This window comes from Ursus americanus, chromosome 23, assembly GCF_024610735.1.
Source record: "Ursus americanus isolate L20-20 chromosome 23, mUrsAme1.1.p, whole genome shotgun sequence".
In the NCBI taxonomy this organism is placed as follows: domain Eukaryota; kingdom Metazoa; phylum Chordata; class Mammalia; order Carnivora; family Ursidae; genus Ursus; species Ursus americanus.
The window spans coordinates 323,930-346,857 of NC_142149.1; the positions used below are offsets into that span (position 1 = coordinate 323,930).

At 57.5% G+C, this 22,928-nt stretch overlaps 2 protein-coding genes across 7 annotated transcripts in view; one reads left to right on the top strand and one right to left on the bottom strand.

Annotated features, from left to right (window-relative positions):
* QTGAL (queuosine-tRNA galactosyltransferase) overlaps positions 1-22,764 on the top strand; it is a 132,220-nt gene extending 109,456 nt beyond the window's left edge. For 4 of the 5 annotated variants that reach the window (XR_015721206.1, XR_015721205.1, XR_015721208.1 and 1 more), the window contains one exon: positions 241-22,764. The gene's annotated coding sequence lies outside the window, so the exon portion shown is untranslated. The remainder of the gene's footprint in view (positions 1-240) is intronic. The other variant, XR_015721207.1, reaches the window with a different exon arrangement.
* TBCD (tubulin folding cofactor D) overlaps positions 1,030-22,928 on the bottom strand; it is a 160,421-nt gene continuing 138,522 nt past the window's right edge. Inside the window, exons 27-39 of one of the 2 annotated variants that reach the window (XM_045774877.2) lie at positions 21,518-21,636; positions 20,857-20,948; positions 20,056-20,196; positions 16,804-16,887; positions 16,298-16,456; positions 16,085-16,223; positions 13,855-13,976; positions 11,860-11,937; positions 8,009-8,098; positions 7,661-7,748; positions 6,831-6,940; positions 4,704-4,788; positions 1,030-1,212 (exon numbers count right to left, since the gene is read on the bottom strand). In XM_045774877.2, the coding sequence (XP_045630833.2) occupies positions 1,198-1,212; positions 4,704-4,788; positions 6,831-6,940; positions 7,661-7,748; positions 8,009-8,098; positions 11,860-11,937; positions 13,855-13,976; positions 16,085-16,223; positions 16,298-16,456; positions 16,804-16,887; positions 20,056-20,196; positions 20,857-20,948; positions 21,518-21,636 (1,322 nt within the window). In that variant the 3' untranslated portion in view covers positions 1,030-1,197. Of the gene's footprint in view, positions 1,213-4,541; positions 4,789-6,830; positions 6,941-7,660; positions 7,749-8,008; positions 8,099-11,859; positions 11,938-13,854; positions 13,977-16,084; positions 16,224-16,297; positions 16,457-16,803; positions 16,888-20,055; positions 20,197-20,856; positions 20,949-21,517; positions 21,637-22,928 lie in introns of those variants that run through there. The other variant, XM_045774875.2, reaches the window with a different exon arrangement.

Below are 22,928 nucleotides of genomic sequence, written 5' to 3' on the forward strand. Positions count from 1 at the left end.
ACTTCATTGTATTGCTTGTCTCGGCTTTCTGCAGCCGAGGTCCAGACGCCGCTCGGTGGGTACCGTCTACCCCACACCGTCCTCTGGGACCCTGGTGTGTGATCCCCGCCAGCTGAGGGGTCTCTGGCTAGTCTTCCATCTAAAATGGACAGCTCCCTACTAATTGAGAGGGAAGTATGTTTTAAGGCTTGAATAAAATACAAATTAACCCACAAAGTAACACGAGACTTTCTCTTCCAGGGGGTCCAAGAGGGTGTGGCATCAGGTGCGGCCCACGAAGGTAAACGCTCCCACAAGTCGGCAGCTTAGCCCAGGCAAGAAAGCAGCACCCAGCGCCTGCCAGGACCCCTCAGGCCCCTTGGCCCCCGTCGCCACACACGCCCGCGAGGGCAGCTCAGTCCCCGGCACAGACACCATCCGTCCTCAGTTCATGGCCCGAGCACAGCACAGCCACCACCTTCGTCTCAGGTATGGGTGGGAGCTCCTGAGTTCTGCGTTTACCACCCGTGACGCTGCGTCCAGGCCTCAGCCCGTGAGACAGCAGACGAGGCGCGGCCACGCGGGCCCTGAGGGGACGAACCTTCGTGCACGTCAGCCTTACCAGCCTCGAGGCTAGGTCTGCTCGGCCACTAGAGAGAGGCACTTTCTCAGAACAGACGAATCAGCTGTGGTACTTCCCACACGTCACCAGAGAACCTGACAGCCCAGAAGAACACACATTTGGTGAGTTGTCCGCCCGCGGCAGGTGCTGTCGGAACCACGCGCCTACCTCTCTGTCGGGTCCCTAACTAGCGACCACAGCGCCTCTCCTGTGGGGTCACAGCCTGTCTCAGGCAGGATTCTTTGGTTGCACAAAACTGTGAGGGGTCGGTGCCCACGTGCAATGCCCACATCACCGGGCAGACCACAGTGGGGGACAGGAGAGAAGGCAGCGCGCCGGCCACCTGGCGGTTCCTCTGGCCCAGCTGGGCCTGGCCACCCTGCACCCCGCAGCCGCCCACATCAGTGTCAGACACGGAGACACAGAACTGCTTAGGACATGATTTTATAGACGGGGGTTCCCACGGACATGAAGACAAAAACACATGAGAAAAAGCGACCGCTGTGGTGACGAACTCCAAGTCCCTCGGCGCCACGTCCAGGTGTCCGTGCTGACCGTCATCGGACTCCTCCTCCCTCCCGGGTGGGCAGGGGGCCTCAGCGGGTACCAGGCTGTGGGGGACACAGCACAGGGTCAGACCGTCAGCACTGTCCCCCCCCCTTCCCCCGCCGGGCCCTGGGTGGCAGCGGGAGGTCCCTGGTACTCTGCCCCCCACCTTCATCCACCCGTGCGTCAGATTTTCCTGATAAAAGCATAAACGGCACGTTTACTTGGAAAGCAACGCTATGCTTGGCCTGCCGTCCCCACCCCTCACGGTGCCACCCGGGGGCCCGAGAGAAAGGCACAGCCCCCACACCGAGTGGCACCGGAAAGGAGGCAGGAAAACCATCCCAGAAATAACAGCATGATTCCGGGGGCCCAGAGAAAGAGAGAGTGAACAGCTGACAGGACACAGCGAGGAAAGAGGCTTCTCGGAATGCCAGCAGGGGGTCACGTGCTGGGACAGCGCCTGGTGCCACCCTCCCTTCACACAGCCCTCCTCGCGGTCCTCACTGGCAGACTCGCAGGAAAACTATAAACACTTCTTAAATCCACGTGAAGACAAGAGGAGAAAACCATGAAATCAGACAAGAATCAAAGATGGCAGACGTAAACCCGACTGAATCCCTAATCACACATTAAACAGGACACAAAACACTCCGACTAATTAGATTAAAAACAGGTAAGACCTAAGATCCACTTAAATGGATGGAAGCACAGAAAGGAAAAGGTGTAAACGGCAACCGAAAGTCCAGTGTGGCCCATTACCATCAGACAAAGGAGACTCGAGGGCACGGAGCATTCTTACAGATAAAGAACATTTCCAAGTGGTGGTCAGGTCACCAGCACGGTGGCACAAACTTAAGCCCACAGGCATCCAGTGCCATTGCTTGCCACACGGAGAAGACAGAATGAGGAGCAGGCAGGTAGGTTTGGGAAGCCCTGAGGGCATTCGAGGAACCACTGCATAGTCTCAGCCTCATCAGAGAATGGGGGCCCCCCAACACGGAGATGGACAAATGCAGACTCTGCCTGGAGCAGAGGCCACCGGAACTCCCCACAGAGCGGAAGGCACGCCTGAGTGCCGATTCAGCAAGCTGCTGGAGGTGGGTGTGAGCTAGCAGGAGGGCGAGACTGTGGAGGTGCCATCTTGGGGGGACCCTCCAGGAACCTGCAGGTTCACCTGGTCACAAACCTGGAAAGCCCCCTGTACTCTGGCGGGTAACTGCTATGAGTCACACCCAGGCGTCTCCAGCACAAGGGTCTCCTCTCCGGGGGACAGACGTGCCTGAGCCCATGTCACCTGCCCGGGGATGGCAGGGAGCCCAACTTAGGTTTGCTCAGATGACTGCAAACTCCCGCAGGACTCCAGGGTCATGGCCATGGGTTCTCTCTCAAAGAGCACCCAGACACCAAAGCGCAGAGGGGGACAGTGCAGGGACGCCCCAGGCAAGAGCACAACGTGCTAGAGAAATTCAGAGCTCTGGGGGCTGCGGCGGTACCGAACACACGGGTCCCCGCCGGACACACACAGACCTTCACACCTGAGGCCCATTTGCCTCAGTTCCTGTGACCAGCACAACATATCTGGCTTTCAACAAAAACTCACAAAACATGCCAGAGGCAAGAAAAAGCAATTGGGAGAGAGACGGCACCGAGACCAAGACCAGACTCAGACACAGCAGAGTTGGAACGGTCAGATGGGGTTCACAACAAGTATCATTAATGTATCAGGAGCTCTGATGGGGAAAGTGGGTGCCACCAAGGACAGATGGACAGAGAAAGCAGGACCAGAAAGTCCTAAGAATCAAAGGAAACGCCAGAAATCAGAAACACGGTAACAGAAATGAAGACTGGACACGGGGAAAGAATCTGAAGATTGGTCAATAGAAACTTCCCAAATTGAAATGCCAAGAGAGAAAAGAATGGAGAAACAGAAGAATTCCAAGAGCTGTGGGACAGCTACAGAAAGAAGTGTGGCATCCCTTCTCCAAGCCGTAAAGCACAGAGTGCTCCTTTGTGCTCGAGGCTGCAAGACTCAGCATCACAGACGTCGGTCCTTGCCACGTAGACCCAGAGGCTGCAAGCCACCCTCAGCCAAATGCCTGGCTGGTTCTGTGGTGCAAACTGACGAGACTGTCCTGCAGGGGTTTCTGAAACCCAAAGGGCCAAGAGTCAAGATGGTCTTAGAAAAATAAAACTGGAGACGGAGACATGTGAGCGCCACAATATCCCACAAGACCCACACCCGTGTCTGTGGCTTACAGACAGGACAGAGGACCCAAGAGGAGAGCCACACATGTGGCCCAACTTTGGCCGTGGTGACATTGTGGCCAGAATGGAGCTGCATGGACTGCACACAGAAGACACGCCTGCGGGCCTCTCCCCGGCACCACACGCAAACACCAGTCCAGAGTGGCCTCAAATCTTAATGTAGGCAATGAAACAATAAAGCTTTTAAGAAACACCCAGGAGACACAACCCTGGAATCGGTGAAGACCTTAAACAGGCCCTTAATTATACAGAATAGAAAGGGTAAGTTGGAACATACGAGACCTAAGGATGACAGAGCTGCCCCCAGAGAGGGAGATCCTGGCAGATACAGTCCAGAGCCCATATGCCTCAGACAGCCCAGAAAAAGCACAGAAGGGGACGCACATAGCACACGCAACGCAAGCACGTTCTGGACTCTGCTTGCCAGCATCTGGGGCTGCAGCCCTCTAGCCCAGCAGGAGCAAGCGCTGCCAGCAGCCCGCCTGGGAGGCTCCACCCTTGAGCCACGTGCTCATCCCGCATGTGCACAAAGCTGGACGGCACACACTCCTGTGTGTTCTTGCTTGGTTAAAGTTCAGAAGCAGTCAGGGATCAAACTGGGTCCAGGGGAACAGGGCCACAACAGGGCAGGATCAGGAACGTGGGGCCGAGGAACTGCCTCTGTGCCCAGCCGTCACAGAACATGCTGCCGTGCTCTGTGCTTGAGGTCCAGTGGAGCCCACAGCCTGAGTCCATCCTGATCCCCTGCAAGCGCACACGCAAGAGCCGAAAATGTCCGGACGGCCACGCAGAGCCTGGAGGGACAGCCAGGGGCCCTGCGATCTCAGAAAACCGCAGCTACAGTGTGCACACTAATGCCGTGGAAAAGACTGACACCTCACTGGGCAGCCCCAGAGACCCCGGGGGTGACAGCGTCCCCAGACAGGACGAGCGTCCAGGGAGGTGGTGATGGTGGAAACCAGACAGCAGCACCAAGGACCTCAGTGAAAGGAGCGAGCTGCGTCACTGCCAAGGGCAGGCAGCATAGGACGGCCACCCGCCAGGCAGAGGGCCTGTCCTGGACATCCTGCCCACAGGACACACCTGACACGTGTCCGGTGGGGACAAGGCACGCAGGAGCCTGTGGGGAGGAGCCGGCAAAGCACACGAGGGGCAGGCAGGGTGGGGAAAAGCACCAGCCGCCGGGTACAACCGGAATGTTCCAGACTCAAGCTCAGAATGGTGGCTCACGGGAGCTGCACTTGGAAAGGGCCCCCAGGTCTCATGTAGCCACGGGCCATGCAGTTACCTTGGGGACCAGCTGAGGTCTGGGCACGCCGAGGAGGTCACACAGGCGGTTCCTCTGGCCTCTCACGAGCGGGAGCTCTGCGTCCCTGGGGGAAGAGAGGGCAAGAGCAGCTTCAGCGGCAGGGACGGCTGGCTCGCGGTTAAACCTGTTGCAAGCTACAGGCTCTCAGGCAACTCCGTGCTGGGTGCGCAGAACCCCAGCATGTTAGCTTCGGGGGAGACCACGGAAAACGGCACCAGGCAAACCCGGGCATGAGTGCTGCACACAGCCCTTGCTCCTGGCATCCTTCTGGGGAAACTATGGAGGAGGAGCCCCCAAAAGAGCGGCGCCCCAGGGGAGGTGTGGCCCCAGATGGGCGGCCCCCAGACTGACAGGAAACGCTGAGACTCGGAAAGGTGGGGTAGGTGGGTTTTCAAAGTTTTGACTTTGAAAGCTGTTTATCACTTTCATAAAAATAAATATTGTTACCTTTTTCTTTTAGAATAAGAAAACAAATTATTGTAAAATCCTTTGGAATTTCTTTCAAGAGAAAGGGACTGGGTTGTGGGGAAGAGCCCTGTGCGCCCCACGTGGGGAGGGAGGAGGGCCTCAGCCCCAGGTGCTTCAGCGCCAGGCCCTCCCTTCCAGGCTGCTTTAGAATCTCATCTGCAAGGTGCCTGTGTGTCCGTGCAGCTGACCACACGGCAGCACGCTCCGCAGGGAGAACCGTGGCTCTCTCCACAGACGCTGAAGAGCGGGCCCTGGGGAACGGGGTCAGTGACCGAGAGCAGGGGCACCCACGTTTTCTGTTCTGGAACTTTCATGAGCGGCTCCCACAAAGACGTTCACTGAACTCCCTCATCCCCGAGATAAATGTGTCCCCGAGAACCTCGAGGAAGCCCTGAAACCAGGGCTTTTCTGCCCTTCACGCCCCAGCAGGGGAGCCGGCACCTGGGGCTCTGTGGACGGCTCGGCCCTCTTAGGAGTGTCTCAATCTCGAGGGAAACACACAGACACGTTTCGCGTGTCCTCTCCTGCTGATGTAAGCGCGTGGACGCTAACAGAGCCCAGTCCACCATCGGCACGAAGGCCCCTTATCACTGGTGCCTCCAGGGGCTGCTGCCTGACCTCTCCCAGATGGGTGGGGAGGGGAGGGGTCACCTTGCAGGGGTGCACACGTGGCTGAGCGTGTGCACACGTGAGCATGCGTGGTGCCTGGACCACAGCAGGTATCCCCCATGTGTCTGTTAGGACTCGTTATCCAGTGTGTCCTGTTGAACCTGCACCCCAGGCTGTACCCTCCGGCTCTCCACGCTGCCCACATGCCCTCCTCCCATTAGCCCTGGCCCGCACTCCTCACATGTCCTCCACCCTGCTGCCCCAACGCATCGAGTCAGAAAGCCGACAGACACCGTAGGACATTGCACCGGTAACAAGCCCTGGGGCCCAGCTCTGCCTTGAGGGACCCAAGAGAAGCCAATGGCCCCGAATGCCCTGGGAAAGAACCGGATTATCTGGGACGGGGGACACCTATTCCACTCTTTCTGATGTTTGAACATGTCCTTATAGGGCTTTTCCACCATGGCCGAGCAAAGGCCCAGGGGCCGCCTCAGGAGAGCACGGGCACCTGCGTCAGGCACTCAGACCCTCTGCTCCCTTGGAGGCCATGGCCAGCATGTGAGCACGTCCCCGCAGAGGGTAAACCGCCTCCTGTGCCACTCCCTTCTTGGCATTCCGGACACTGCCACTCAGGGGCAGGAGGAGCCATTCCTGAAGTGACCCCATCAGCCGAGAGCCCGTGACGCTGTTATCAACGAAAGCAGCCCCACCAGAAATAAACAATTAGTGGTCAGAACCACCCACCTTCGCACTTTGAACATCTTTCCACCTGAACAGGAGTCGCCCCCTCCCCCCCCCCCGTGCCCAGGGGACCCCCCAACCCCTGGGGTATGAGTGGGGACCCGTGGGCAGACACAGGGTCACCACCTCCTCGGAGCAGAGGCGTCGAGAGCTGGGACCCGTCTTTCCCTGTCCCTTCAGAGGGTTTGTTGGGGGGCCTCGGGGACAGGAAGAAGGTTCTAGACAGCCCCACTGACCAAGGAGCCACCCCTGACCCGGTGGGAGGATGGGAAGGGGCCTCGCACTCACCAGGCCGTAGTGCCCAGCACAGCCATGACCTCATCAAGGACGTCCTCGCCCATGATGTCACCGTAGGTGAGGAGCATCTCATACACCTGGCTAGCCGTGGTCTTCCGGATCTGGGCAGGACGGAGCACGTCAGCAGGAGGGGAAGGCCCACGAGAACCCAAGCAGAGTGACAGGACCCTGCCCACGGAGCAGGGACGTGGGGCCAGGCACGACCCCGGGTCCGAATGGAACCCAAGACCTGCTTGGGCACCATGCAAGTTGTTAGAAGGAGGTGACCTGGGATCCTGCCTCAGGAGACCCTGGCCACAGCTGGACAGGTGACCGCGCAGGCTGTGGCAGGGCCACCCCGTTCCCCTGCTGCCCCACGGCAACCTCATCAAGGAGAAGCCAGGCCGCCTTTGAAGGAAATGCTTCATGGAAAACCTGCCCCTTGTCAGGGAAACTGCCCCACCTGCTTTGTTCCCGAGCTGCCCACCGGCAACACCGCTCACGGGGCAGATGGTCTCAGACCCCCCAGGCCCACCCCAGGGGAACTCAGTCAGCACGCTGGGCAGCCTGAGAACCTGAGTTTCTGATGGGGGGTTGCTGCAGCCGGGTCCAGTGACCCCCCTTCGAGAATCAACGTGTTAGGTATAAACGTCACTGGTACCTTTTAGGAAAATGGCCTCGCAGGACACCTGACCTGGGTAGGTGGTGTCTGGGCGAGGGTGCCGGTCAGGCATGGGCCAGGCTGACGGGCCTGCTGCAGGGCCCGCCCACACACCCGGCAGGGGTCAGGGCCCCAGGCGCCACGACGGGAAGAGCCTGGGAGCGGCCGTGTGCACACTCACCACGGGGAACGGGTGGCAGAGCAGAAGGCACAGCTGCAGAAGGACCTTCCTCCTCACGTCGCCCGGGAACTGCACCATCCCACAGAACCTGCAGGACGACAGGCTTCAGCACCCACTGCAACACGTCGGACCTCCAGTGTCAGGGGGTCGGCTGTGTCACGAAAGCCTGCCTCCCACAAGGACGCTCCCCGAGATGAGGCACAGCCCCTCCTGGGAGGCCGTCTGAGCTGACCCTGCAACAGACACAGGCTGTTCTCCACCCAGACCGACTGAGAGTAAAATTAACTCTGCGTCTCTCCCGCCTGACCGGCCCTTCTTTCACCATCACAGCGAGCGCTCGGAACTTACACCGCGACACTCGACCGCAGTTTCTGCACGTCCTTGGACTTCTTGATTTCCTCCTTACAAAGCGCGAGCAGCTTCACACTGAAGGGGTGGCTAGAAGGGAAGCACACGATGCCAGAGACGCGCTTTCAGCAAGCACATGCCGCCCAGACACGCTGTGGCATCCGGTGGCGGCACTGCCACCAGATGATCAGAGGGCCACGTCCCCCAGGGATGCACCCCACGCAGCTACGTTAAGTGGCTCCTTTGCCGGTGCCTGTCCCGTGCACGCGCCTCTCCACCCTCTCACCAATAGGAGGGGCACCCAGACAACCCGTCCCTGGGAAGTGCCAGTGAATGCAGGCTCAGCCCGGGACCAAAGGAAGGGATGACCAGCTTGTAGCCAGGCCCCGCTCCTGGGTCCAAGGAGAACCAGGGAGTGGCCGAGCATGGACACACGTCCTCCTCCACTCTGCACAGCTGAGGACAACGCGGGGCCAGGCCAGCAAGGGTCCCTACGACACACAGTGCTCCTCCTCTCCGGTGCCACTGCTGGGGGTTCCACTGCCGCTACTCCCTCTTCAGGGAAAGTGGCTCTCGGTCTCTCTCCAGCGGCTGGCACCCCCGCCCACCTCCTCCAGGTCCTTGTCACCCAGAGCTGTCGGTGTGCACCTCCAGCCCCCTCCCCTCTGCAGGCTTCTCCCCACGGCTCACTGAAACACTTGCTGGGGACCAAGTGACCACCATGTCCTCCACCTACATGACCATATGGCTCACACCACCGATGACCCTACTATGAGGTGCTCTTCCAACTTCACCACCTTCCCAGTGGCTCCGCTGCCCCCTCTGCTCGCCGTCCTCTTAACAACGGGACACCCCACAGCTCCATCGGGGCCCTTCCTGGTCTACACCCGCTCCCTTGCTGACCTCATGGGTTCATACACCACCCACCCTCTGAGGACTTTCCTCTGGGATCTAATGAGCGTCTCAGACCAAACATTTATGCTACGGACTGAATGTTTATGTCCCCCAAATTCACATGTTGAAGCCCTGATCCCCAACGTGAAGGTATTACCAGTAGGGCCTCAGAGGCGATTAGGACATGAAACTGAGTCCCCACGATGGCATGAGTGCCATCATGAGAAGAGACAAGATGCATTTCCGTCTGTCAGGTGAAGAGTGAGAAGGTCCCTCTGCAAACCAGGGCCTGAATTGCTGGCACCCTGACCCCAGACCTCTTGCCTTCAGAACTGTGGACTAAGTTTCTGCTCTATAAGCTGCTCTGTGGTGTTCTCGCAGAACGTGAGCTGGACAGTGTCTGGCCCGCACCCGCCACACTGGCTCTCCTGTCCTGGAGACAACCCCGCCTCCTGGCTGCAGTCTGCTCCCCTACACCCACATCTAGGCCACTAGTGGGTCTGCTGGCTTACAGTTACCTGCACTGAGAACCCACGCACCCAGTGTCTCTGCTGCCACTTCTCCCTGCCTGGACCCCAAGGCCCTTCTCCGTGCAGCAGGTGGAATGCCTGCTGTCTCCACTCCCAGAGGAGAGGCTGCACCCGGGGGTGCCTCAGAACGAGGGTGTAGCAACTGCCAGAGGACCCGAGCATGCTGTCCCCAGCCTCCAGCCACAACAAGACCCAAAGCTTGGTCCTAACAAAGGTATGCACCTGACGGACCTGGAAGGCTGCCCCCAGAGGGAGAGAGCACCTCTTGCAGGCAGTCCAGAGACCCCCCAGGTAGATGTGGGTCAGGGAGGTTCCAGATTGCTACCACCTGCCTGCAGTGCCAAAAACATGCTAGGAGGGAGTCGGCAGGTGGAGGACAGGTCAGAAGTACGAGGCACAGGGAGAAACGTGGGATACAGCACGGCCTCAGGGGGGACCATGGTCTGGGGGGAAGAAGGGAAGGGGGGGTCAAGAATTTTCTCGAATAAATGAAAACAAAGCCACATCTTCAAGTTTAACAAATCCTGGTAGGGTAGAGGAGTATATAATCGACAACTAGAGTGGTAGAAATGTTGAGATTTCTCAAAGAGAAAAATCTTCAAAGGAGGCAGAAGAAAACCCAGGCTGCCTGAGACTCCAGACTCACAGGCAACGTCTCAAAAGCAAGAGAAGTCAGAAAAAGAAAGATGTTTAGGTCCCAAAATAAAATGTCTGCCTAGAATTCTACACCCTCTGAAAGTAACTTGCAAATAAAATCAGAAAGCATTTACTGCCAGCAGACATCACCAGAGGAACTTCAAAAGGCTGTTCTTTAGACAGAAAAGCATGACCCCAAATTTGGGGTGGGGCCTGGGGTTGCAGGGTAGGAAGGAGACAGCAAACGTGGACAATTTAAACACTAACTGCACAGAGCAACACCAAGTGAAAATGTACGTGTAACACAACACGACAATGATGATGAGCTCACGTAAATGGAACATGTTAGCATCCTTGGTTTTGTCCAGGAAGAGGGCAAAACACAGAATGACAGGGTGGCCATTAAAAGAGCAGAAAGGAGTGAAAAGTTCCGCCAGAATGAGAAACGTTCTTAATTAATCAGACAAAAAAGGAGGAAGGGAGACAGGCAGCAGACCGGACCGACGGAAGATGCACACAGACGCAGGTCTGAGACCCAGCGGGTTCCTTGCAAATGAGATTAAATGATCCAGTTAGAGGTCAGAGGCAGTCAGACCGGGTCTCACCCTGCTCGTAAGAGACACACCAAACAGCCGTGCGCGAAAATGCCGGGTCAGAGAACACAGCAGGGTGCCGGTTCAAAGTCCAAAGAAGCCGGTGCAAACAGCAGTGAGGAAGTGGGTCACCTAATACCAACATTCAGTCCTAAACTTGCATGTACCCAAACAGAAGACCTTTGAGTACATAAAGCAGAAACTGACAAAACGAGAGAGAAATAAAAAGAGCTACGTTTGTAGCAAGACACTGTGTCCTACCGTTTTATTTTGAAATTTTCAAACCAGGAAAATGTATGTTTAGGTCTTCAGACAGAATGTTTAGCAAGCCAGGGGACACCATCCCGCACACAGGGTGGTGTGTCCTTCGAGCAGACGGTGCCCTGATGCCAGAGAATCAGGGACACAGCGGAGACGCGGTAACAGGCACCATACTCACCCTCTGACACTAAAAACCAAACAAAATTCACAGGACAGCAGGCTGCCAAGGACAGTGACCACTGAGGCAAAGGAGAGGAGCATGGGGGGGGACACAGGTGGTGGCAGTGCCACTGGGGAGCAGGGCCGAGCACCACTCAGACACGGCAGAAAGACTCCGGCCCACAGAGAGACCTCCAGAGCGGGAGACAGTTAACATGGGAAAACACCACTCGGGGCCCACCTGGCACAGCTCTTTCTGAGTCCCTGAAACGTGCCCAGAAGGGAGGTCCAGCCCCCACAGGGCACAGGATGCCCAGCCCAGAGGCAAAGCCCTCAAGGTCTGGGATCCAGGGAAAGTCATCAGGCTCCTAACAAGATAAAGCAGCCACTGTGAGCCCGGACACCAGAGCTCACTGGCCAGGAGCTGACTCGCGGCCGCCGCGTGTCCCCACGTGCAGGTGGGGGAGGAGCTCTGCACACACCCGCCTTCTGTGCCCACCCCCGGCCCGTCCCCACAGCCCCGGTCCTCCTGGGACGGCTCTGCACTGCCCTGCCTGGGCCTCTTCCCACCTGAGCGGCAGGCACTACATTGGAAGCCTGGCCCGAGGCGCAGCCCACCCTCACTGGGGGCAGCCAGAGCCTCTTGCTGGCAGGGACCAGCCCTGAACGTGCTGGAAACCACCTCCTAGATTCTCACCTCCACCTCTCACGGCTTCGTCTCTACAAGGCGAGCTGTGAGGCTAGCCCGGCAGAGGGGCACCAAATGGGGCACACTTACTCCTGCTCCGAGGTGAAGAGGTCGAAGCAGCCGTTGGCCAGCATCTGGTCCAGTGTCTTCAGCAGCGGCACAGACACCCTGAGGGGAGAAGGCGAATGCTGAGGCCCAGGTGCCAACCCCGGAACCACGAAGATGCGGACTCTCCCCAGTCGACACCATCCCAATCCAAATCCAGACAAGACACCGTGTAGAAAATGACACTTGTACAATTCACGTGGAAACACGAAGGGTCAAGAAAAGCCAAACAACTAAGGGCCAAGAGAGCGAGCTGGCACCGGTTTTCAGCCGCAAAGCTTGAGGGAACACAACAGCACAGACTAAGGGGTAGAAAAGCCCAGAAATGAGCTTCCATATCCACAACTGATGAAAAAGTAGAAAAGCAACATTGTGGAAGGGACGGTTTTTCAACACACTGGACACCCACACACAGACACAACACAGACATGGATCTCACGTCACACACAGAAAATAACCCAAGACAGACCTTAGGTCTAAATATAAAACCTAACACTGGAGATCTTCTAGAAAACGTCAAGAGAAAACCTTCGTGACTCGAAGTCAGGCCAAGACTCTTCCCTCTGACACAACAATCACACCCGTAGAAACCAAGGGGAGGCGCCAGAGCGCGTGGGCATGTAGCTGACCGCTCAGAGTTCGCCAAGGGCGTAAAGGACAGGTCACCGCCTGGAAGACGGTGTCTGCAGGCCACTGTCTGACAAAGGCTTTGCACAGCTCACACAAGAAATCTCAGAACTCAGCAGTGAGGGAAACCACAACCACCCAGCTAAAAAACAGGCAGAAAGTATGAACAGACCCTCATCGGGGAGGAAATCCACGCCAGGCAGGAAGGAAGCCCCGAAGCCATGAGGACAGGCCACAGCCGTCAGAACGCACGGATCCGGCGCCTTGACCCTCCAGACGTCCCAGCAGAGCACAAAACAGCGCCAGTGCTTCGCAAAACATTGTGGCAGTTCTTTAAAAGCTGAACACCCACCTGCCACGCAACGCAGCTCGCCGGCTGCTCAGCTGACCCAGGAGCAAAGTGGGGACGTGTCCGTACAGACATGTCTGCGAACGTCCCCCTCAGCTTAATCTTTAACTCCGGCCACAAACCCCCCGGCGACCATCAACAGAGAAACCAAGTGTGGTCTGACCGCACAACGGAAGCCAGACACGCTGCAGATTGCACTGAAATGCACGCGGAGAAGATCCCACTGAGCCCCAGTGACAGCAAATTAGCGAGAGCAGCTGCCTCGGGCTGGGGGTGGGAGGGGTGACAGGTGTACTCAGTGTCCTGACTGGTGATAGTTTCCGGGATGCTGACAGAGTCAGTCTACCAAACTGTACCCTTCACTCACACTCAGCGCTCTCCCGGAGAAGAGAAAAGACCACCCGCTGAGCTCCCATTTGCTTTCCACAGACAGGACAGGCCAACAAGGGCCTGTGTTCGTACCGTTGTAACTGGGGCCCGGCTGCCCAGGACAGCAGAGATCTAAGTCCAGGATAAACCCTCTCAGAGAACTTTGGGAAACACCCCCAATTCCAAGGTCAGGACCCATGGGGTCTACACACCGCCTTCACGGAAAAGCAGTTAGCACAAACAACGCAGCAAAGATGCTCGGAAAACAAGTCCTATCTCTTGCTGCAACATTCCAATCCTGGCCTGCAGAGATCTTGACTATACAATGGACATGTCTGTGCACAGACCAGGAAGACGTCACCTCAGGGAAGAGCCACGTTTACCCTCCCAGGCTCATAGCCTCGGTCATCTTCACGCCCGACATGTACCGAAGTCCTAATCTGGCTGCCCACAGTGCAGGCTGGCAGCAGCTCCACAATGATGTGGCCAGTGGAGTGCCGTGAGCCGTGGGCACGCCCTCGCCTGGCTGCAGTCAGGTCCCCACCTGGGCCTACCTCACTGCCCCCTTGAAAATCCTGGTGGTACAAGTGAGACCATGGAGGTCTGAAAACCGTGATGAAAGTGCCATCCCTTACCTGTCATTCAGAAGGTTGTCCTCGAAGACCTGCAGGAGGGTCCCCCCGAAGCCCTCCAGGGCCTGCGAATCATTCTGAATCCCCTTCATGTACTCAAGGAGGCTCTGAGTCGAGCACCTGACCTGCAACACAGACGCACTCTGGTAACGACGACAAGACCGCCGCCCCCTTGCCACCTGCCCCAGAGTCCACCTCGATGGCTCCACTCCAACATCCATGACGGAGCCCAGGAGACAGAGCGACACAGCACGGCCATCTCGGCAACGTCCCACCAGATGGGGCATAAGCACAAAGACATGGAATGAGCACTGACCCGGAAATGCTTCTCCTGGGGCAGCACAGACCAAGCACCACAACGACCCCTAAGTTGACCTCAGTGGGGGCTGCACACAGTCTCCCCGAGAAGCAGGTCAGGGGCCAGATGCTCTGACACCTTCTATTCCAAACTCAACCTATAACCCCCAAGGCACTGCTGGGCTCAGAGACCCTCCCCACAGACCCCAACGGATGAGCAGAAGGAATTGACAGAGTGACCCGTGCAGTGACCACATGGATGCGGGCACAGCTGGTAGTGGGGGCAGCAGGAATCCAGGTGCCCTGAAGCAGGACCGGCAGCTGGGGGCTGGCACCGAAGAAACCCGCTCCCACTAACCCGTGCGGTGCCACCCACAGCTGCCTGCAGGAGCAAAGGCAGCGCCCCCAGACCAGAGTCGCCTGCCTCCCTGTCACAGACCCAGGACGGGGAGTGACCAGGAATGAGTCAACAAGAGGAAGTGAGCCAAAGCAGACCCCCTCCACCGAGAGCACAGGTACGAGCATTACAAGACATGGCACAGAGGACAGGGCTGCAGGTTAATTTTTAGAGGAGCCTGCAGGGCGCCTGGGTGGTGCCATCGGTTGAGCGTCGGCCTCTCGATTTGGCTCAGGTCATGATCTCGGGGTCGTGAGATCGTCAGGCTCTGCACTCAATGGGGAATCTGCTTAAGGTTCTCTCTCCCTCTGCCCCTCCCCCCCATTCACTCTCTTAAAAACAAACAAAAAACACAAAAACAAAACCCAGATGAGCCTGCAATGAAAAAGCACAAGAGAGATTTCAAAACAAAGTGAATGTCTGGTAATAAAAAACAGAATTACGGAAACCAAAAATTCAGCAGGCGGAGGGGATAAACAGCACCTCGTACGAAGCTGCAAAACAAAGCAGTACTGGAAAAGAAGTCTGAAAACCAGAAAGGACGGAGCACAGGTGGAAACGTGGGATCATAAGGGGTACGCAGGAGGAGGAGATCCTGAACGAGAATGAGGAGGGCAGAGAAGGGTCCAGAAGAGATAGGAACCATGAACGCACTGATGAACACAGACAACAAATCCCAGCAGGTCACAGGCTGGAGCATCAGAGGGAAGCTGCAGAGCGCCAAGCTAGGGCTGAGGGGGGGCAACCCCACAGCCGAACCAGGAGCAGCAGCCCCACCAGACAGGGCTCCCGCTCCAGCAATATCAGCACCCAAGAGCACAGGCAGGTAAGTGAAAACGCATCTGCCGTCCCCAAGAAGCCCACGTGTGACCACGCAGAGGAGCAGGACACAGCCTCCCCACCCTCGACGGCTCCAAAGTTGGGTGCACGCGACACTGTTTCTGGGTTCAGTGAAGAGCAGGTAAAAGGAATGTGTGGCCACCACATCAGCAGAATGGACACGAGAAAACAAACACATACAACAGACCAAACTTATCCAGAAAATGACAGCACAAAGAGGAGAAAAGAAAAGTGGGCAAAGAGGGTGAAGCAGCAGCTAGCAGGTGAAGTCCAAACGTGCCGCTGAGCCCGGTGCACACAAGAGAACCAGGCTGTTCCGTGCTGTGTGTGGTGGGACACCGTCCACACAGGAGCTCGCCACAACATTCCTGGTAGTTCTGTGTGCTTCAATTTTCCTAAATAAAAAGTCCTGCCACTGAGCTTCCCACTAGGAACGCCAGCCCACTCTCATGAGAGTAACACCGTCTTTGGGCGTCCTGCCCTGCAAACCCAAGGCCAGCGGAAGGAGCGCACCCTTGACCCCACTTTGACCCCCAAAGCAGAGAAAAAACCAGCACCGCAAGGAGACAACTGCAGTCCCAGAGCGTGCCTCTCAGCCTCTGGCTGCCCCGCACTTGTGCCCCCTCGAACCTCCCACACCGCCCCAGCCCTGGGCCAGATGCCACCCACCACCGTGGGCTTGGGAAGAGACCTCCTCACCGTGGACTCGGTCAAGCCGCCCACGGACACGGCCAGCCCCAGTAGGACGTGGTAGCGGTAGGCGGGCAGCCCCAGGAGCTGGGTGATGCGAGGGAAGGCCTGGGACGGTGCATTCCAGTTCATGGAGGCCATGTCGGATCTGCAGAGAGTGAGTCAACAAGCTGGAGTGGGGGCCCGCGCCCACTGGGGGTCGGGGACCCTGGCCTCCCGTACCTGGGAAAGAGCTTTTCCAGCTCTCCTCGGTGGGGCACGTGAGGGACAGGGGAGCCGTCAGAGTGCAGCAGCGTCATGAAAACGCGGGCGGCGTGTGCACGGACCCGGTCAATCTTCTCACTCGCCTGCTGGGCCACACAACACATGACCTGCTGACAGCTACAAACCAAGAGCGAGGCCGTTAGCCCAGCTTGAACCCAGGGCCCCAGCCAGAGTGGCCCCGCGAGCACAGCAGCCACCCCAGCTGCTGCAGGGGGATGGGATGCTGCCACAGTGGACCTGACACCTCAGAGGCCTGAGCACCAGGTCTTGGGTGGAAGAGGTGCAGATGGGTGGGGTCAGGTGGGTGACAGGGGAGAAGGGGACACAGGAAGGGACTGAAGGCGGGAGGGAGGGGAGAGAGACCCCGGCAGTGACAGCGGACTGGACACAGAGACCCCGGCCTTGACCCCAATGCTGGCGTCCTCCCGCAGACCAGGCCAGACCCCCACACAAGAGCTACTCACACACTGGCCTCGATCAGCTCTGGCTGCTCCCTCCCCAGCAGGAGCGTCAGGTCCATCAGACTGGTCATGGCGGCCTCACGGACCCTGTAGGGACAAGGAGGCGATGAAGAGCCCCAGGTGCCACGTGACCCCTCAGTCATACTCAGGAGGCTCAGACACCCTCAACCAGGGTGAGTTCCAGAGACTGACTGTCACTTTAGTAGGAAACGCCCACCGAACGCAGTACACGCAGCTAGCAAGAGCACTTTCTCCTGTGCTCCGTTAGCAAGGACACATGCCTGACGCCCGCAGGCAGATGCCAGGTCCCAAGGGCACACAAACAGCACTGATGTGCCCACAAACCCTCCAGATGCAGAACGGCCTGGTCCACAAAGCTTTCTCCTGGCAGAGAAACCGAGGGACAGAGGCTTGCTGAGAGCTCACGTCTGCCCCTGCTACCGTCCTTCTAGACCAGGACGTCGCTCTCCACCCTGACTCACTCCACATTCACTCACACTGAAGAAGACGAAGCTTCCACACCGTGAAAACCTGAGCCCGCACCAAGACTGGCCGACCCAGCGGGGACAGAGCTGGGCAGGAGGGACCACAGACCCGCCCCGCACCACCAAGGCTGGCAGGTCCCACGGGCCAGGGATCAGTCCTCCCACCGACAGACAGAGGCCCCAGCCCACAGGAGCCTGGCAGGTGAAGTACTGAGCACGGGTGTGGGGGTGCTGGAGGCACAAGACAGACACGGGCCAGGGTTCATGGGAGCAAGGGAGCCTGTCCCCAGGGCATGGCCACCAACCAGATGCTGCTGAAGACCCGACACATAGTATGCCTGTGCATCTGCAGGCACCAGGGCCACGCACGGCGTGGCAGACAGGAGGGCCATGTGGCCCCGGCGCCCCGTGTCTACAGCACTCACGGGAGAGGTGGTAGAGGACAACCCAAGCCTGCACATGCCCTCGGGGCCTCCCCAGCTCCTGACAGGACAGACACGGGCCAGGGTCCCAAATGCCAGGTGCTGGCAGCAGGGAGGCCCCTCGGGCAGGGCTGTGGGTACAGGTGGCACATAGCCCGACCCCACACCGAAAGCATCGGGTGGCCTGCACCCACACCGCAGGCCTGCCCTTCGTGCTCCCTGCAAGGACGTGCACACCCAGAGCCTCCGCAATTCTGAATGTACAGTTTCTGGATTTAGTTAGCGCTACAAGGAATGGTTTTAAAAAAAAAAAAAAAAAAAAAAGACCAAGTGTTAAAATGCTAGGAAAGGACAGAAGCAGACACGGGGCTCCCACACATCCCGGAACAAATAGGCAGAGTCTTTAAACAACTGTGAGGAACATGCAGACGGAAAACAGGTGCAAAAATAAGTAACTGGAGACCTTCCACAGAGAGTGAGGTTCTCTGAAAAAGGACCGACCATCACCGGGCTCCCACCCCGTGCTGCGTAGGCAGGCCTCTGGGAGGAGCGGTGGCACCGGCACCCCTGTGCACGGCGCTGCCCGAGCTTCCTCCTCACAGGGCTCAGCGTCTGCGCTGCTGAGGGACCCGAGACCCACCGTCCTTCTGGCTTGAACTGTAAGAGTCAGGACAACCAGGGCCCCCAAGAGCACAGGAGCCCCCTCGCAGGGGTGCACCCCACAGGGGGACCCCACGCCCGCATAGGAGGGCTGCCCACCCAACAGAACGTGGGGGGCCGCTCACATCAGGCGAGGCGGAGACGGCAGCTCTGTACTGAACCCAAGCCCACTGGCCACTGGAAAGCCACCGGCACCCTCCGGAGGAATGAGGGAACCCGTCTCCACAACAAACCTCCAGTAGCCAGGATCCGCTCCAGAACCGCATGCCCCACAAAGAACCAGGAAGAACGACCCGCTCTCCAGGGCACACGACTGAGCCCAGGCTGGAGTTCAACTGTCATCACTGACACAGACCCCGATGGGTGCAGCCCCCTCAGCCTGCATCCCGCGGGGACAGGGAAGCGCAGGGGTTGGGGCTGTGCTGTTGCAGGGCCACCAGGCAGCTGTCAGGGCGGATGCCCCAGGGACTCAGGGACACTCCTCGAGGGCCCCCCACGCTCCCACCAATGAGCCCTGTCCGTGTCTACAAGGACACGCCAAGGCCATCAGGGCCCCACGCGCCCGTGTCCCCAGCACCATGTGGGACTGAGCAGAAGGGAAGGAAAGCAAGCCAGTGAGGTGAGGGAACATCCTGATGGAGGAAAAGGTGCAAAGCCAGCGGACACAGAAAGTGGGAAAAGCCCCAGACGGGAACTGTAATGGAGCGACACCATGAAATTAGAACTTTCTCAGGCGACCTTGATGGCAGCGTAGAGGTAACCCAGGGAAGAGACAGTGAACTTGAACGTAAATTAGAATTTACACAACTGAAGAAAAAAAAACTGGAAGAAAAAAAAAAGGGAGTAGAGCCCCAGGGTTTGCAGGAAGGGGCGGCCCCACAGGGGACGGGGCACGGGAGGTCCAAGATGGGGGTGGGGCAGAGGAGATTTAAAGAAACGTGGCCAAAAACTTGCCACATATGGAAAACCATGCGCATTTCTTTCTTCTCTCTTTTGAGGCGTCACGTGAAGCTCAGCTCTGTTTCCGCTGTAATAACGATTCCGCTCAAGGTCAGTGACGCCGTACCCCACGCAGCCTCTTGGCACAACGCCCATCACAGCATGTACAGAACGAGAGACAGAAGTCATGAGAGCAGCTCTCAGTTCCTCCAATAAAAGGGTAACTTGGTCTGCTATTTACAGTCAACTGAAACGTTGTAAAGATGATAGCTGCCGACGCAGAACAAAAAAATGACACACCTCGAGCCGCGGGAACAGCCTCCTCGCGGCTCGGGCTATAACGAATTGTCAGGGCGTCCTCGCGAGAACAGTCAAGCCGAGGTTGCTCCCAAGACTGAGATCTGGCCACCTGGTTTCCCGTCACAGGGGCCACAGTTCACTGTGCAGCTGAATCTCCAGAGAAGTACCCTTTCCTCCTCCTCCAAAGTGGTCTGACCCCCTTCTTGCCCTAAGCGCCCAAACTGGGGCCTTTGTCTGCTTGAACTCTCTCAAAAGAACTGGAAAGCCAACCGCGGGGGCTGGGACGAGGGAGTGACAAGTGTGTGTGTTGTAGAATTTAGTATATTTGAGAGAAGAGTCGAACGCAACCATGAGCCAGGCCTGAGGACACTCTGCTGTCCCGAGAATACAGGCCCAGGAAGGACAGCGCAGCTCAAGGACCATGAGCAAGAGACCGCCTGCCACCTTACCACGCGCCCACGTCCCCACGGCTGTCGGTAGTGTAGTCGCGCAGACAGCCCAGCAGCGTGCGATAAATCTGGGAGACGTTCTCTTCACACACAACCTCGTCTGGGGCGCCTCCTGCTCTCACGCCAACCGTCTGGCAAACCCTGAAATTATTAAAAATGCGTGAAATATGGCAAGTGTCTGTGAACCCCATCTTTCCCACCATCTTGGCCTGATGGGACATGCTGGAACAGGCCAACAACCTCAGGGACAGATTCAGAACTCCAGAGCTCCTTCCACGCGGACACATGCTGAATGACGCTTTTCCCCAAAATCACATTTCCTAGTGTCTGCAGCTTAAAAGGTGTGCAGGAGGCCACCTGTGCTGGCCCCTCCTGCCCTCCATCCTGGCAGAAAGGGGTGGTGTCGCCGCAGAGCAGAAGAGGGGCACGGGTGAGGGACAAAGCAAAGTGTGTCCTGGCGCGCATGCTGTGTGTGGTAGCACCACAGGCCGCTCCACACGGACTTCCAGACTTGAGCAAGGTTCACGCCGCAGTTCGCAAGGTGGGCTGCCATTCCTAAAGCAAAGAAGTCTAATATTCACTATAGCGACAATGAATAAACAGTGTCAATGAGCCTCTGAGTTGCAAATATTCTTTGACAACCCTCTGAAAAGAGAAGAAATGAGAAAATAAAAAGTGACACTTGCTTCAAAGTAGATTCATCATGTGAGACTGGGCTCTGGCCCACACCAACAGGGACCACCCTCAGTGGTCGCTGGCCCCTGGGAGAGCAAGGACTGGGGGAACAGCCGGGAGACCCACCTTGAGATAGCCTTCAAAGCATCCCGCCTGGACTCGGCAAAGCTCACATCCTCAGGACAAATGACTGTCACGGCGCCCAGGCCTGCCAACACCTGAAAGGCAGTAATGCGTCCTCAACAGAACGTGCACCTGGCAGGCCGCACGCCCTGCTGCAGCCCCCAGCTCATCTCCGCGGGGCATCCCCAACGCCAGCTGCCCCCTTTCTGTCCTGTGGCCCAGAGCTGGAAACTGTGACAAATGATCAGCTGACCCTGGATATCAAGATCCGCTACTTCTTGAAGGGCCATTTGGTCCTGAGAGTCGCATGTTCCAAACGGATAAGCCGCAGAGTTGAGTTTGAGGCGGTCTGTCCAGTGCCTCTGACCCCAAGATGTCCCGGGCAGGAGGAAGGGGACACGACACGGCTGTCTAAAGGCGAGTGTGTTTCCACAGAGGCAGCAACAGCTTCCCTCTGTCAGACTAGAACTCAGCCCAAGTCCCTCCTGTCACATGAGAGTGTTCACCGGGCCCCTTCAGGAGCACCCCGTTCCCTTCCTCACGGCCACACACCCGGACAGGTGTGGACCCGTGGTCTGAGCCCTCCCGAACCTTCCCCCACCGGGCTCACACACAGCGCCCGAACCCAACAGGGGGCCCTTTCCTCAGGGTGCAGGGCACTCACCTGCTGCAGCCTGCCTTTCAGGAGGAAGCGCGGGAGGGCGCCCAGGGCCAGCGAGAAGCCACAGCGAGCCATCTCCTCTGGGCTCTGCAGGTCAGCAAGATACTGCCGTATCAGCTCCTCTGAAAGGAAGCAACGAGAGGGCCACTGCCTTCCTTCCCGCACAGCACGCACTCTTTATGACATCTCAGAAATGCGTGAGTAGGCGGCGAGGGAAAGGCAGGAAGCGTGCCAGCTTCTGAAGCAGGTATGCCTTGAAATGGCTCCGATCAAGACGGATTTAAGAAGTTTTATAGGTGGTTTTGAGGTTTTCATAGGTGATTTTAATACATGATTTCACTCTTAGGAGAATAAATCCAGGAGGGGTTAAGAATGCATGAGGTGGTCCTATTCACCAGGAACACAAACGCATGATGGACACGATGCCCTCCCAGGGTGAGCACGAAGGGGCAGAAGCAGCCAGTCGGGCTGAGAGCACACTGCGCGCAGACCGATGCTCCCCGAGACGGGAAGGCCGTCGACAGGGATGAAACAGGGACAGGAACAGAGGGTGCAGGGCAGACTCAAGGGACAGTCTGGGCGGGAAGGGCAGTTGGGTTGCCAGGCTGTCCTCGACCCACACAGCTCGGGAGGGGCCGGGAGGCTGCACACGCCGACCTGTCTGACCATTGTGACTGATTCTTATCCTTCCTGCTTGGACGTCAACAAAGCACCACCGTGGCGACACGTGCACAGAAACCTCAAGGGCCTACGTTAGGCCAGCGAACAAACATCAAACACCCGCGTGCACCCTGTCCGCAGCGCTGGCTGGGGTCTCTGCACGCCGCAGGGGACGCCGGAACACCGCTCACTGTTCCCACGTGCACAGTGACGCCACGTTCTCTTCTCAGGCAAAACTGAAACATGACCTTATCATCCCAATTTTTAAAAACAAACTAAATACAAAATGATATTACTACCTCTCTAGGTAACACTGCCTACGGTCAAGGGAAAAACGTTATAAATTTGGAAAGTCTGTCAGAAGATCACATTACAGGGGCGCCTGGGTGGCGCAGTCGTTAAGCGTCTGCCTTCGGCTCAGGGCGTGATCCTGGAGTTGTGGGATCGAGCCCCACATCAGGCTCCTCCGCTATGAGCCTGCTTCTTCTCTCCCACTCCCCCTGCTTGTGTTCCCTCTCTCGCTGGCTGTCTCTATCTCTGTCGAATAAGTAAATAAATAAATCTTTACCAAAAAAAAAAAAAAAGAAGAAGATCACATTACAGGATATGTTCTTAGTTTTGAAAAAATCACAGAAAGTAGATTCAGACTATTGCACACATGATTTTTACCATTTAAAATCATTTAAAAGTGTTTCACATGCTTCTGAGGTGACTGTCAGGCAAGAGAACGCTGCAGGGCACCACAGTGGACGGA